Here is a 16,569-nt window from a genome sequence, read left to right as displayed (position 1 = left end):
ATTCACAATGTCAGAGACTCCATTCTCAAGTCAACGCAGCATCAAAATGAGTTCTAAGCTGTCATTTTAAGTTTGAAGAACTACACTGTATAGCTTTAACTGTTTTACATGACAGCTACAGATTTGATGCTTGGATTGGCTACAGTGCTCAAGATCCCAGTGTTGGCTACACATGGGCAGATGGGACAGCGGTGAGTGAAAAACAACAACTTAATTTTTTCAGTTTTTTTACACGTGCTACAACTAGGCCAAGTGCATAGTGCATAATATGCCAAGGGCATATTACTAAAGAGTGACCATTGGGTCATTGGTTACCTGTCTGACCAAGGCCCTTCATCCCAGATTACCCAGTTTGGCTGAGCGACCATTGTTGGTTGTTCCAAACTTTTCCATTTGAGAATGATGGAGGCTACCCTGCTCTTGGGCAGTTTTAATGCTGCAGAAATGTTATTGTATCCTTCCCCAGATTTGTGTATTGACTCAATCCTATCTCACAGGTCTACGGAGAGTTCTCTCAACCTTGTGGCTTAGTTTTCACTCTGACATACACAATCAACTGTGAGACCTTATAAGGACAGATGTGTGCCTCTCTTAATAATGCCCAATGATAGGACCATTGATAGAAGTACTGTAGGATACACCCGAGCTCAATTGCAAACGTCATAACAAAGGGTCTGAATACTTATGTAAATGGTATATTTCAGTCGTTTATTATTTTTATATATATATATATATATATATATATATATATATATATATATATATATATATATATATTATATTATATTTACAAAACACTCCAGACACCTGCTTTTTTGTGGAGCATTTGAGTATTATGAGTAGATTGATGAGAAAAAAATGTATTCATTGAATCAATTTTAAGATGAGTCTGAAACAACAAAATGTGGAAAACTTGAAAGGATCTGAAAATCCTCTGTAACGGGAACAGGAATTTTACTATTGACCCTTGAGGTACACCAACAACAGAGACAACAAGGTATATAAAAGATAAGACTAGGCAGGGAGGTTAGTAAATGTCTCAGGGACTTCTGAACACTGTGTGGTTTATTAGACTCTCACGTTATCAACTGGATTGATCTCGTTTCGTACATAAATGTGTAGGCCTACTAAATCCACCAGCGCCATCTACAGGAAACTCCATTCATAACAATGGTGTTGGCTGTAATCGAAAAAATCAAAGCAACATTTAATCATCAATTCTTGCCGCCAGCTCCTGTCTTGCACGGGCTGCAGCATTAAAAAGACGGTTAAAAACTCCTTTGCCCTCTGGCTGCTCCGACATGGTGCTAATCTGAATTGTCCTGAATTTCCCCTTGGGGATCAATAAAGTATCTATCTATCTATCTATCTATCTATCTATCTATCTATCTGATCAGTGCTAATTACAAGTTAACAGTTTACAGGTGCTATGTGATTTGATGATTTGAACAACAACATGCTCTGCTCCCGCCTAAAGTGGGATGCAGGCCTAATTTGCATAGCAAAACAGATATCTCTAACGTCATTTACGGGTGTAATGTCCCATTGTTTGTTTTGTTGCACAGTCTGTTGCGACCTTCAAGGTTGGTAACGTGCAGGAGGGTTACCACGATTGCGGGCCGGATATAGACTAGGGGCACGCTCCAGGTTTTGGTAATGTTCTGGGATTCGGCCGTGATCTAAAAGTATAGTTCCTACTAGAGTGCAGTTCAGGCCGCAAATTTCTGTCCGAACCCGGCCCGCGTCCGACAGAGTTGCGTCCGAACCCGACAGGCATTTTCATTTTTATGTCCGAACCCAACGCAAGCCCGACGCAGATGATGCCTCAGTTATTCCCATGCTAGTGATTAAACATTCACGTTTGTGGATAGCTTGTCTTTTTAGCCCATTAAACGGAACAAACAACAAATGGAATTGTCTACTACAGAATCAGATCAGCGTGCACGCACTCGGGTCACACACAGCGCACATTAACACAAGAGGCCCAAGCAAGCATAGCCTATTGAAATAGAATTCTAGTCTTACCATTGACGAAAACTCTTGAAATGAACTGCAACAGTATTTGAAACTACAGTGCCTTGTCACTGATCCATATGCAGCATCGACGTTAATTGGGGCAACTCGAGGAAATCCTCATCCAGTTGAACGAGACGACCTTATAGCCTACCGGTAGCCTATGTCTTTACCACAGTATGCAACGCAAATAATCTTAAAATCTCCTGATAGGCTAACAACTTTTTTTTTTTACGTCACCCAAGACATGCCGTCTGAAATGCACATGTGTTGTCACGGCTAGGCTACATAAACAAATCTTGCATACAGGAAGAAAGCTGTTAGGTCTTTTTTACATTTTACTTTATTCTCAAAAAACAAACGTTTGCATCATGTAAAGCAGACCTGTTGGTTACCCAACATAATAACCGAACCGAACCGAACCCGACTATAATTTCTAAATATTTGTCCAAACCCGACCCGTCATGAGATGTGGTGACTGGAGCAATGGCTGGAGGTGGGGTCGCTGTGGAGGCCGTTGGCATTCGAGCTGGTAGCGCGAGAACATATCTGTAATGGCCAAGTGATAGAAAGTCTAGGGTCACAGTTTTGAACGGAAAGCTGGAAGGAATTAGCCTGGGTGCCATTTCGAACTTAGTCCCGCCCACAACATTTGAGGTCGGGAAGTTCGGTCTGGCATTGCTCCATTGTGGAGCAAGTATGCTCGCCCTAGATCGGACCAATCAAATCGGGCTTTACGATGATGGACAGGTGAGCAACAGCGCCTGGTCTATCACGTCATCTGAGCACGCTTAGATTAGGCTAGACTACATCAGGCTAGGAAGGAATGGGGCATAGAGGGGCTTTTGGTTGTTGCCCCAGCTTTCCATAGATGTGGTACATTCGGTGGTCCATGCCGGGTGCTTGCAGTCATTCCCACCCAAAAGAACCCCCTCCTAAGCAAGGACATCATCTTGTTACTATGAGCATGGCCTGCCGCCTTGTGGTACTCCTCCCTTAGCGATTGGGCTTGGGCCTGCGGGACAACAATTTATTTTACCGGGGCGCCAGTGTCAGGTTCAGTGACATGCCTCACCAAGACTCCATCTTGTAGCACCAGCTAGTCCCATTCTCGAAGTAGGTGACGGAGTTGAGGGGACAAGGCAGCAAGGGTATTGGTGCCTTGGGGCTCTGCTTCTATCCTCCAGGCCTGGAGGAGTCGCAGGTCTGGGTCATCCATTTGACGCTTCTCCCATAGCTCTGAACTAGGGCAAGGTTCTACTGAAGTGGTGCATGTCATGGCAGTGTATGATGGTGCCGATGGTCTCTCTTGGAAGTCGTGACAAGATATCTGCATTTCGGTTGGCCGTCCCTGGTTGGTAGTGTACCTCATACAAGTTGTTGGCCAATTGGGCCACCCAACATTGTTCTGTTGCACCCAGTCGTGCATTCTCCAAATGAACCAAAGGGTTGTTGTTCGTGAACATAGTGACAACCACAAATAGAATTCAATTCTGTGGGAAACACTGGCATTAACTACCGGAACGTAGCTGGCACGTTGCAGAGTCCAGACGGCATACATTCAAAGTGGTAGGCTGAAAGGGGTGGGGAACGTGGTCTTTTCCTGGTCCTCTGGTGAGACATCCACCTGCCAATATCCACTCGTCATGTCCTGTGTGGAGTACCATTTGGATTGGGATTCCTCAATGTGTGGCAGGGGCAAGGAGTCTTTGTGAGTCACCGCATTGAGTTTGCGGTAGTCCACACAGAATCTCCACGACCCGTCTTTCTTTTTTGCCAGAACCCCTGGAGCTGCCCAGGGACTTGAACTTTCTTTTACCACACCACAGTCCAGCATGCCCTGCAACAAGGTCCTCAGCTCCCTAGCTGCATCCCAAGCCTTCTCTGCATGGGGAGAGAACACCGATTTAAAAGCAGTGACTCCTCGTTGCCCATCATGGAATACCTCTGCCCAACAATCAGCCACCACATTCATTCCCAAGAACCCATATTCAGTATTGATGCAATCGTCACGCACAATAACCGCATGACCCACATAGGGAATACAAAGCCCATTGGCTGCTTTCAAGGTTAGCCATGGTATACTGCTAGGATCTTGTATGCACTCCCCCCAAAATAACGCTGGAACAGTATCTGGCTGAACATTGTGACTTGTGAGCCGGTGTCAAGTACACATGCATAGGACCTGTTGTCCTTGGAAAAACACTTCTACTTCAGGGCATTTGCCCACCATTGAGGGCCTTTGTGGGGGTGCGGTCGGGGGCCCCTCCCGGTTCACTCGCCCTGCTGTGACCCGGGGTACCGAACATCCATTTGTGCAGGGCGTCGCTGTGGGCAAAACCTTTGGATATGCCCAACTTCCCCTCAGTCACGGCAGTTGGGTCTCCCTCGGGCATCCCATTGGTACGACGACTGACCTGGGGGGGCAGATCCTCAGGCCCATAGTAAACTGAGTGCACAGTAGTTCATCGTCTGATCCTGCTTCCTGGGGCTCCCTTGGGCTCCAACTATGATGCAGCTCCCGTAGCCAGAGAGTGAATGTGCCCACATCCTCTCCAAGTTCCTGCTTGCAGTGGAAGAACTACTCGTAGCAGGGCAACCGTTTGCTGGCCCCATACAGCTTTGCTAGAGCATTCAGAATCTTGCCATAAGTGTTCCGGTCAGTCGTGGCCAACAGTGCCACCTCCCTTTTTGCGTTCCGCTCCAATGTGCTCAACAAGAAGTCAGCCCGCTGTTCATCATATCTGGGCCTGTATAAAGGCTTCAATATGTTACCCTGCAAGGTGAAACCAGTCGCTTTGCGCACGGTGCTATTTTGAGAAAATCCACGATAAACAAACGTACAGGTTAAAATGTTGAATATCATGTTTTCACATAATTCGACAATATACAGTCTACACTTTCATATTTTGAACAAATTTCACGGAAAAACATACGTTTTGACTGTTAAACCCTGACTTTATTTAAGTGAAGATTCAACACATTAGCAGTCATTCCCTTTGTCCATGCCGCTAAGGTTTTACGGTAGAGTTAACATGTACTCAATGTGTCAGCTCTATATCGTTCTTGGCAAATGTAACCGAATACAAATGTGAAAGATTTGCCTTTCAGGGCACGAACGGTCAAAAGCACAAACCTCTGGAAATATCCTGGAAAAGTTTTTCATTGATGTAGTAGCCTAGAAATCTAGACGCGCCCTTAGCGGCAGCCAGGGCTAGTCTAGCAACTCTCCGTTGGCTTGTGAGCTCCAGAAATCGAAACTTAATAAGGCCATTGAAATCGTGTATAGAGTCGTTAGGTGGGCTTAACATAATGATTGATGGCAGAGTTGCAACGGTTTGGCTTGAATTCCCTGCTACTTGAAAACAAATAAGATGGATGTTGCTGTTGGCGAACAGTGTGACACGAGTTAAGCTTTTATTAAGTTGGCAAACGTTTAAACTAGCCAACTAGCTCCGCTGGTGGGAAACGCATGGGACTCATAGCGCTGCCGCTGTCCTATTGCGTGCAGAGGGAATGTGAAAGACAACTGATTATCCCGCCCCTCGGACTGAGCACTGTGAACGGTGAGTGCCCAGACCCTACATTTTAATGTGGGTCTGGCTCGTCAGGCTAGTCCCAGGTATTAACTAGGGGGCAGAACACTATGAACACTAAGGGCTCTATCGTGCACACCAGCGCAATTGACTTTGTATACTCGCGCATTTGTCTTTCCTATTTTGCAGTCAGCGCATATTGGAATTTTCCCTCCACAGGTACATGTGCACCCACGGGCGCGTTTCAGCGAAAAGAGAGGACGTGTTCCGGCGCAAACGGTCCCTGTTGATATTTTGCAGTTTCAGAAAACAATTCCGCCACAGACCAGGAACCTCATGGTCTAGGGCCCTATCATGACATTCTAAAGTGCATCGTCACTCGTCAAAAGTCTATTCAAATTTGGCCCCAGCCGTGGCGCAACTGGCTGGGGCACCTGCACCGTATGTCGGCGACCCGGGTTCGATTCCCGTCCCGTGGTCCTTTCCGGATCCCACCCCTGCTCTTTTTCCCATCCGCTTCCTGTCACTCTCCACTGTCACTATCATTAAAGGCATAAAAAGGCCAAAAAAATATACTTTAAAAAAAAATAGATTTAGTAGGATGTCCAGTTCAGATTGGGAGGGGTTTCGTTATCAAAAGTGGATACACTTTTACACAACAAGGTGTTCCTAGGTTTTTTAATCAGTCATATGGGTGTGTTTGGGGCGTAACATCATTTTAAACCAATGAGAATGACATCTGTCATTCCCTTTAACGGCGCAACGCGCGATATGTCAAATAAATGCATCGGTATTTTGGCATTCAACGGCGCATTTGAAGGAGGCTGCTTGCTAGACCGTATGGGATAGTCATTCTTAAACCATGCTTTACTAAAACCTAGCATAGCCTTCACGCATTTGCACTCGTCTATTATTTGAACTCATTGGCAAAGTGAAACTAACTTCACCAAGGAGTCAGTCAACGACAAGACAGTTATATGCAGTTACTTTTTCAAGGAAGTTTACAAGGAAGTTTATTGTCACATGCATATAGTTACTGGAAGTAAGAAATGCAGTGAAATTTTGTCTGGTGTCAGCCTATTTGTTTCACTATTGACTGACAATTACCACCGAAAACATAGGCTGGAAAAAGCAACACTTACCCTAATATTGCTCAAATGACTGAATAAAACAACATTTATCCTGCAGAGGAGTTGCTTATATCTCGTGACAGTGCGTCTTCAGCTGTGCTCCATACGTGTCTCTCGCCTCTCCCCTAATCACTTTTAACCGTCATTACCAATTTGCACATGACGGTGAATAACTACTCATCATGAGATGTACAGTATTTCGTAATATCTTTATTCTAATTATGTTTCCCATTGTAATCGTGCAATTTGTAATGCTTTGTATGGACGTGCGCTGGTGTGCGTTCATGAATGATAGAAGGATGGTGCGTGCACCTGCCAATATGACTGTTGACATGCGCTCTTAAAATAGCATATGAACAACTCGCCATTGACTTCTGACCAGGTTTAGGTGGTGTACGATAGCGATTTTTAGACAATGCGCCAGGCCCCTCCCTAGGTTGTTAATTGCCACACCCCTGGGCACAATGTTAAAAAAATAAACGTGCAAAATACCAAATTAAACTTTCCGCTGGTGAAAAACGAGTTTTTACGCCATGTGCTGGTGCCCAAAATACAGCCCCTAAAGTCAGTGGCGCAAATTCAGATGCTATTTTAAGGGCGCATGCATGGCCACAGGCCTGCAGAAATGAATGCTATGCACACCGATCTACAGACACCCTGTGCACAGATGGAAACATTCAAAGCCTTGATAATATTTATCCATTTCCCGGTTTTGTTTGTGCATTCGTCAACTACAAATTTAAGTAGCCTATATAGTACATCTACATGCAATATCTTTACAACAACAACGCCTAATTACGACCTATTAATTTGGACAACTTTATACAGCCCTATAAAGGCTAAAGTTACCTTTAGTTTTGTTTCAATTTACCGTTGTGTATGGCTTTAAACATCGTGTGCGCTTTAACATCAGCCTATAAGCAGAGCTGCCAACTCTCACACATTGAGAGTGAGATTCATTCATTTGATTGGCTCCACATGCTCTTAGACCAATCGAATGCGTGAGGGTTGGCAGCTCTGCTATAAGCATTATTCCAGCTGCGCTAAGGTTTTGACAAGCACTACAACTTTGCCTACCTTGTTGTAGCCCATCTGAAATAACTCCAAGCTTTGCTATGTTCCCTTCAAATGTGAGGGAACAAAGCAAAACAAAGTGGGGCAGCCGTGGCCTACTGGTCTCACACACACACACACACACACACACACACACACACACACACACACACACACACACACACACACAGGCAGGCAGCTCACTGTGCTGGGATTAGTGTGTGCTTCACCTCACTTTGTGTTCACTGTGTGCTGAGTGTGTTTCACTAATTCACGGATTGGGATAAATGCAGAGACCATATTTCCCTCACAGGATCAAAAGAGTATACTTATACTTATACCATCCTTTCGTTATAAAAACGTTTTATATCCATGATGGCCTTGAAGTCTTGAGTTTGTGAATTCGCTTAAATAAGCTTATTATGTGCTGTTAACCAGTAACCATAGACAGTAAAAGAAAGCAGCAAGTAGCCTTGGCTACAATTTCTGTAGTTGCTGCGTCCATTCATTGTTATTCTCTCTCCTGCTCAAACAAAAGTTGTGCGTGCATTAAGTTGATGATAACGTGTTTACAAACTCTACTTTACATAAAATATTGTAAATAGCCTATTGTCATGCAGTTAATGTGATACTGTGCAGAGTTGGAAAGGTCAACTTAGAAACTGTTTCTGTTGCCTGATGGTAGGTACAGCCGTAGCTTACACCTGCAGGAGCGCTTGCTTGGGCGCCTGTGTTGCGCAATGCACTTTGCTCCTCTCATCTATACGACGCAGTTCCCATTTCTCCAAACCATACATAATTACAAGGACAAATATTGCTACACGAGGAAAATCAGTGTGGTGTCCGATGTGAAAAAATAGGTATAAATCTAGTGTACACATTTCCACGAATCACGGATGTGTTGATGACATAAATTAGGAAATATTAGAGGACTTAATGAGACGTGAAGTTGAACTGCATGCCAATGCCATTTAACCCAAATGCCCCAGCAGCAGCACGGTAGAGGAGAGCTTATCTGACAGATATGCATTGTCTATACTCTATAGTGAGGTAGATTACATTGCAAAAATATCACCATGCATTCATAACCTCGTGATTCAGTGAGAGTGATCCCAAAACATCGGAAAGTGACATTTCTGTATTACATTTTGTCAAGAGGAAAAATCAATAGCAAACTGTTCCCAACTGACTAAAGCGCTGTGAACCGTTCCTGGCTGCTCCTGGCAATTCCGCCATCATAATAGCAATCCGCTATGGAACAAGCGTGCCTGTTGTTAAAGGGAATGTGAGATTACGCTCTGATTGGTTTATTGCACGTTACGCCCAAACCACACCCATGATTAATGTAGCTACTTCAGACCACCCCATTTTAGATTTGCGTCGGGCGCAACAGTCATGATCCCGCCGGTAAAATAGAAACAGCGCCCAAGATCCGCGCACAAAGCGATTTGCGCAAAGTCAATTGCGCTAAAGTGCAAGATATAGCCCTAAGTGTTTGTCTTAATTCGTCTATGTTGAACTGCACATAGTCTGTCAGCCGCTTCAAAGTCACGCTACCGTAAGGCTAATAATAACTGTGCCCTCGCACTCTCACGTGAAAATTTTCTTAAAAAGGTGATTTTCTCCTCTTCTGGCGTATCGTGACGGGAGAACCATGCCAACTTGGGATGCGATTATCTAGCGATACTTTTTTGCAATACCCTCGATATACATATCGTTTGAAAGCTTAGTTTATGGCCGTTCATGTGAGCACAATAAATTTTGTAAATTTTACCAAAGCGACTGGTTTCGCCTTGCAGGGTCACATATGGTTACGCCACTCTAGAAATACATGAAATTGCACTGTACTGTTCTTAGGCTTCTTCTTCTTATTCCGCTACTTTTTCCGTAAGCTATTTCACTTGAACCATTTAATTTAGAAACTTCGTTCAAACTTTGTAACGTAGGTCCAGGTAGGTGTAACGTGGACCAGGTTGCTATGACTTTTCATATTTGTAAACTCTATACTTTTTGAGATATTAACAAAAACCAAGCTTATTTTTTTACAATAGACTTAACTTTAGAATTATGTGCCAGGTGTTCAGGCCACCTGCAGCAACTCTCACAGCAACTGTCTCAGGCTTTAAGCATACAATCTGGCTCTTTTAAGGCCCAATTCACACCAAAGATCCGCGATGAGATCCGCGACCATTGCAGAAGGAGTTGCAGCAGTGTGAATTAAATGTTGCACGTCGTTGCCAGCTGTTGCAAGCCATCACAAAGCATTCACCATGTCTAGTCGCAGTTGGAAGGTTTTAAAACGTTTCAGCTCATCTCATCACAAATCTTTGGTTTGAAACCCCCTTAAGACTACAGATCTTGTTCAACTGTTTCCTCTGTCAACTGTTTTAAAATAAAAGTCCTCATTACTCAACTATTTAATTGTTCAGCCATTCCAACTGTCAGGTATCATCAACTATGCCTACAGCCAACTTTATTAAACCACCACCTACCTAGCAACCAACATAGCAACCATTGAAATAAAGGCATTTATGTCAATTTCCATAGCAACCAACATGATTAATCTAGCAAACCTCTATAACAACTCCTTTATTTCTGATAGTAGCCACCATGGATACCCTAGCAACAACCTAGCAATGACCTCAAGTACCCTAGCAACAGCCGCTAGGGTACTTGAACAACCAACATGATTAACCTAGCAATCACCATAACAATCACCATAACTACCCCAGCAACAGCCTAGCAACCACCTCAAGTACCCTAGCAACAACCTAGCAACCATGTTGTATACCCTAGCAACGGCCTAGCAACCACTCCCACAGTTACAACCTAGGGATCAATGTAGCAACCAGCATAGCGACCACCACAACTAATCTAGCAACAGCCTACCAACCACCTGAAATACCCCAGCAACAACCTACATGTATCAACCGCGATGACAACCTAGCAACCAACATAGCAACCAATATGATTACCTTAGCAACCAGCCTAGTAACCACTTGAGTTACTTTAGCAACCACCACAACAACCCTAGTAACACCCTAGCAGCCGTAATTACCCTAGCAACAACCTAGCAACCACCACTATAATGTCAACCTAGACAACCTAACATGATTACCCTAGTAACCGCTTTATTTTGCATAGCAACCACCATATGTACCCTATCAACAACTTAGCGACCACCATTATAATGTCAACCTAACAACCACCATAGCAACCATTATGATTACCCTAGCAACCAGCATAGCAACTGCTTTATTTTGCATAGCAACCACCATATGTACTCTAGCAACACTCTAGCAACCATCTGAATTACCCTAGCAACAACCTAGCAACCACCACTATAATGTCAACCTAGCAACCACAATAGCAACCAACATGATTAGCCTGGCAACAAGCATAGCAACCACTTTATTTTGCAAAGCAACCACCATATGTGTGTCCACGTGGTGTGCAGAAGTGACAACCCTGCTGATGTTGTGTGTTATTCTTGATATGCTTGTCTATGTGCATGTATAGTTACATACATGTATCCTACCTGTAAATTCTATTCTTGCTGTCACTTTTGCTGCTGTAACAATGCAAATGTCTCCACCGTGAGACAATTAAAGGATTATTTTATCTTATGTTATCTTATCTGAAAGAGGACTGCAGTACTTTCTATTTCAATAAATAGTTGTGAAAAAATAACAATGCTTTATTTGTTCATTTGTAGTCTTCCTATACAAACTGGGAATCTGGAGAACCAGATAATAAACATAATATGGAAAATTGTGCAATGACAGATATGTTATCAATGAAATGGAACGATCGTAGCTGTGAAGTAAAGGAAAACTTCATTTGTGAAATAAATAAAGGTAAGGGATAAAGTCTCAAACTGTCATTTTCAAACTGTTTCTTCTGGCTCATTTACTCTGTCATAGGTGTTCTCTTTCCGTGGAGTTCACTCAGTGTTGACTAATGGGAAGTCACTCCCAAATAACAGGACCGAACTGAACTAATCTCCAACCACCCATCATACAGATTTTTTTCCTGGGCTACTTCTTGTAAATAGGCGCTCCACAAGCAACCAGTCTTTCATTCTTCAGTGATCCTTGAAGAACTCTATGAACCAGTGCTTTGAGTCAAGCTCTCCATCCTGCCAGTGAGGAGTCATGGTCAGCTGTCACCTCATCATTATCAGTGTCACCTCACTCTGCGTTTTCTTTGCAGCAAAACCGAAAGCAATATATTATCCAAGGCAGACTTTAAAGGCTATCTAAAAATAATTGTGGTAAAAATGAATTGCAAAAAGTAAGGCAAGCCGACCATACGGCAGAGTACAGAGCTTTATTCACGATGCCGGAGATAGGTTACAAACACACAAGCATCCTAGGCGAGCATGAGAGCAACAAGTCTGTCGTAGACAAAGTCTTACCATTACTGTATTTATAGGACTAAAACAGGCTATTCTTGATGGATTACATGAGAAACCCAAAATATATCAAATAAATAACTGAGACCATCCTTTTAATGTCTACATTTCTTTAAAGTGTAGCCAGTTGGACAACAACAACCCCAATAGACATTTAACATCTAAAGTGTTGTCTAATTCCTGGAAATTTCCCCACACTATATTCCATCACCATTTTCCAAAAGCTATTGAACAGGTGACAGGTGGCTAACAAGTATGGCAGCAGAGTTCCAGCTATACCCTCCACCCATGGACTGGGATATCCCCACAGTGGACAGGCTCAACCGCTGTGTAGCAGTCCAAGGCGGCTCTTAGCTTACCAGATATCTGCCCTCACTGCGCTAAGCTAGTCCCCCGTATTCTGTACTTCCGCGACATGTTGTGTGAGTCTACGTGAAAGGATCCCAGCTCCCTGACATGCAGCAGTCACCATCTGGAGCGCTCTTGCTTTTGATTCTGATTGCAGACTGATTTACGCCTCCTCCAGAAGCTCCTCAACTTGCTGGACCGCGCCAATGTGATGCTCTGCATCTTACGGTCGGAACCATTGCCTATGGCAAAGCCATGCCACAACGCTGCCCCTCACTGAGAGGGCATATGCAGGTGTGGGGCAGTCATACTGAACACTGCATCCCCTCAGCTTCGTCTGCCACACTCACAGAGCTGAGGCAGGCATTGACCTTGTTCTTTGTACAGTCAAAGTGCTCGGTATTTGTCCAGGGCTGTGACATTAGTGTTCTCATAGCCTACTCACGGCCACCTGTGACTCACTATGTCTGACCTTATAGAGAAAGGTTGGATGATGCCCCAATGATGCCAGGAGGTGTCCTTGGGCCGGGCAATGATGCCCCAATGATGCCAGGAGGCGTCCTTGGGCCGGGCATAGTGACTCTTTGTGAACGCTATGAGCCACTCTGCAGTCGCTCATCTCACCCCCGCAGGCCTGCCACATGTAAACTGCATTTACAACCTTTGCTTTCAAGACGTTTTCGCTTGCTAATTTGTGTTTGCTGTACTTCCAAAAATATTTTGAGAGTTTAATGTACCAGTTTAAGTTTGATTTCACTGCTGGTTATGCCCCTTGAAAATAGGAAGTGAATGAAGGATCCCCAGACCAGTTTTCAATTCTTTGTCTGGTATTAGCTGAGCTTGCTAACAGAACTCCAGCAAGCACTCTCTTATAACATTCCCTGTTTTTCTTGCAGGAGTTACTCCAAAGAACCCTGCCAATTTTACAATTCCTGGTAAGAAATAAAACGCAACTACTGATAGTCTGTGTATTGCTTATGAATCATTATTTTTACTAATTTTACTTTGTGAATTAAATTATACAAAACATCTGTTATTCAGAACACAATGTCACTAAGGATGGATGGATCGAATTCAGTGGTCACCAGTACTACGTTTATGAGGAAACATATGAATACGACATTTATGAAGCTCGGACATTCTGCAAGAAAGGCCATGGTGACCTTGTTGTAATAGAGACTGAACCAGAGAGGCTGTTTCTCTGGAAACTGGTAAAGGCATTAAAGCAATATTTAGAATTCTTTATATTCAGTGAAAAGCAATCATGTCATAATTAGACGTTTTATTTTCAGTCAGATAACCCTTTGAATGGAATCAAAATGATGTGCTGAGGTTGTAATATTTTCCCTATACTATCTATTGTATTGCAGATATTAAGGCATTGGGGTTCATTTTATATTGGAATGACAATTGATATCAATCTCAATATGCAGTAAGTGAACAAAACTAATACGATGTTCAAATATTATTTAGAATCATTGCTAAATCAGGGACCATGATTATGCCATTAATGTAGCATAACCCCCCCCCCCCCCCCCCCCCCCCCCCCCAAGTTTCCCACCCTCTGAGATATGGAACTTTTTTGCTCCTCCAAAGGTGGATAGATGGTACTGAAGTGATTTATGACCGTTGGAATGAAGAACAACCACCAGATGAAATAAGTGACGAAACCTGTGTGATAATGAATGTCGAATATGGTAAAATATTAAGCCATGTAGCATGGCATAATATCTTAGCAACAGCAGAGGGCATTGAATCAGCTAAAAGGCACCAGAAAAAAGTTGGGTTATGACATTTGCAACTGGCAACAGTTGGGGCATATTTGAAGTCAACAGGAAGTTGGTTCTCGACTGGTATATAGATAAAAGTCATTTCATCAAGTTTAGCTCAGACATAATTTATTTCCAAGAGATTTCTCTAGTAATTCAAGAGGTCTAGTAATTGTGCAGTCCTAAGTGATTTCTGAGAGGCAGCATAGCTTTAAAACGAATACAGTGACTGACAGCCTGATTGATCCAAATATATATCACTTTTTAAGTACCGGTAAGAAATCAAGTTTGTGTCTGCAGATTGACGATTATCCAGAGACTAGACCACACTTCAAATATAAAAAGTTCAGAACTCTCTCTGAATACTGTTTGGCTATATTACTGGGTAGGCCAGATATAGCATTGTGTGAGTTAAAGTACCCTGACTTGAACTAGTGTTATTGTTGTTGTTGTTTCAACATCGGCAAGATATATTTTTTGAAAAAGTAATTTCAGTGGCAGTTTTATGTAATAGTCTTGTTTCTTATCCAGGTCTCTGGTCTGTCGCGTCTTGTAATGGAGGAAGTGGATTCATCTGTGAGCGTCATGAAACTCCTCCTGTAAATGCGACTCTGGCTCCTACTGAGGCTCTTGAAGGAGGCTGTGTCCCGGACTGGACCAAGTACAGACAATATGTGAGTGGTACATATTCTTAAACTGAATAGACATGCATTTTTAAAAGTGTCTGTCAGTGTCTGTTAACAGTGATTTTGTAAATGTGTGCTTATCTAGAATGAACAAATATGTTAAGGCACCATGGTAAATTGGCCTACAATATAACCTTTTAATATCCAGAATCATTAAAGCTACAATTGTGTAATGTCATGGGTTAATTCTTGGGGAAAATTCTCCCATCTAGTGGTGAGGTGGTATATTGCAACAGACTCCAGCTCCCACCCACTGCAAGGACGATGTGTCCTAGATGTCCCAGTTGACGTTACAAGATGTCATACACTACTCTATCAAGTATTCCTTCTTAGTTAGTTTAGAAAAAATAAATTCCATTTAGTAATTTAGTCCGTGAAAGTATATCTCATATAGCCTGCTTCACTTTGGGGCAGCCGTGGCCTACTGGTTAGCGCTTCTGACTTGTAACCGGAGGGTTGCAGGTTCGAACCCCGACCAGTAGGCACGGCTGAAGTGCCCTTGAGGAAGGCACCTAACCCCTCACTGCTCCCCGAGTGCCGCTGTTGTTGCAGGCAGCTCACTGCGCTGGGATTAGTGTGTGCTTCACCTCACTGTGTGCTGAGTGTGTTTCACTAATTCATGGATTGGGATAAATGCAGAGACTAAATTTCCCTCACGGGATCAAAAGAGTATATACTTTATGCAAGAGGAATAGTTGTTATAGATTTGTTATTTTGGCCTAAATATTCAGTGAGCAACTTATCAGTGCTAACGTTATTCGACAATACTGTACAAGATACGTAGTTCAAGAGAATGCTATCTCCATCATCAAGTTTTTCTTCTATCTCATCAAGTGATTCAACGGTTTCGCGGCAGTAGCGAGCATAACTCTGTCTTTCGATAACTGACCGACAAATGCGAAAGGCAGAGCTAGGTATGTCCCTCCTTGGCTAATGTATTCTAAAGATGGAGGACGAAACATGGCTGCCGCCATACATCATATGTATTCTGAGTGGCAGATTCTACGCTTACGAGAATACTTACAGTAATTACCCATGAATGAACACATATTTTTGAAAGAAAAACTGTGTTTTTGCTAAGAATCGACTCAAAAAATTACACAATGTAGCTTTAAAGATGAGCAGTAATAAGCAGATAACATCAGTCTCAGAGCTTTAAATGAGACTGTCTTTAAATACATTCTGTTTTTTTAGTGCTTCAGTCATCTCAGCCAATATTTGTATGTGGGGCCCATGTCTGGCCCTTACTGTATGTAGCCTTGCCACCGAGGCACTTGGGATATAAGCAGAAATGAGTTCCTGAATCGTGGGGGAAATGAGTTCCTGAATCGTGGGGGAAACTTGTCAAGGGGGGGAATTTTTCCGCTGTCTACTGAAATCCATCAAACTGCATGGAAAATGTTCTTTTAAAGAGAAACTGTGCAGTTTTGGCAATTTCTTCGCTGTTTTCTCGCTTTTTGCTCGCAGGTTTCTCTGCAGAGCTCCCCCTACAGCTTCAGAGTATATGATTTATGACACTCCTCGCTCGGTCAGTCTACTTTGTCCTCTTTCCCTGTTCCTCCGACAACGGTTTACTCGCTTTCTGCTTGTTTTTGCTGGCCCTGCCATGACGAATGTCTG

At 43.2% G+C, this 16,569-nt stretch overlaps 1 protein-coding gene across 3 annotated transcripts in view; it reads left to right on the top strand.

Moving 5' to 3' along the window:
• LOC121706895 (macrophage mannose receptor 1-like) overlaps positions 1 to 16,569 on the top strand; it is a 38,348-nt gene that overhangs the window by 8,914 nt on the left and 12,865 nt on the right. For 2 of the 3 annotated variants that reach the window (XM_042089031.1, XM_042089024.1), the window contains exons 14-20: positions 116 to 191; positions 11,448 to 11,589; positions 13,391 to 13,429; positions 13,536 to 13,705; positions 13,865 to 13,926; positions 14,091 to 14,191; positions 14,795 to 14,937. In XM_042089031.1, the coding sequence (XP_041944965.1) occupies positions 116 to 191; positions 11,448 to 11,589; positions 13,391 to 13,429; positions 13,536 to 13,705; positions 13,865 to 13,926; positions 14,091 to 14,191; positions 14,795 to 14,937 (733 nt within the window). The remainder of the gene's footprint in view (positions 1 to 115; positions 192 to 11,447; positions 11,590 to 13,390; positions 13,430 to 13,535; positions 13,706 to 13,864; positions 13,927 to 14,090; positions 14,192 to 14,794; positions 14,938 to 16,569) is intronic. The other variant, XM_042089035.1, reaches the window with a different exon arrangement.

The sequence above is a fragment of the Alosa sapidissima genome, chromosome 1, assembly GCF_018492685.1.
Source record: "Alosa sapidissima isolate fAloSap1 chromosome 1, fAloSap1.pri, whole genome shotgun sequence".
NCBI classification, from domain to species: Eukaryota; Metazoa; Chordata; class Actinopteri; order Clupeiformes; family Clupeidae; genus Alosa; species Alosa sapidissima.
The sequence above is the reverse complement of the archived record's forward strand: the minus strand, read 5'-3'. Positions and strand labels throughout refer to the sequence as shown.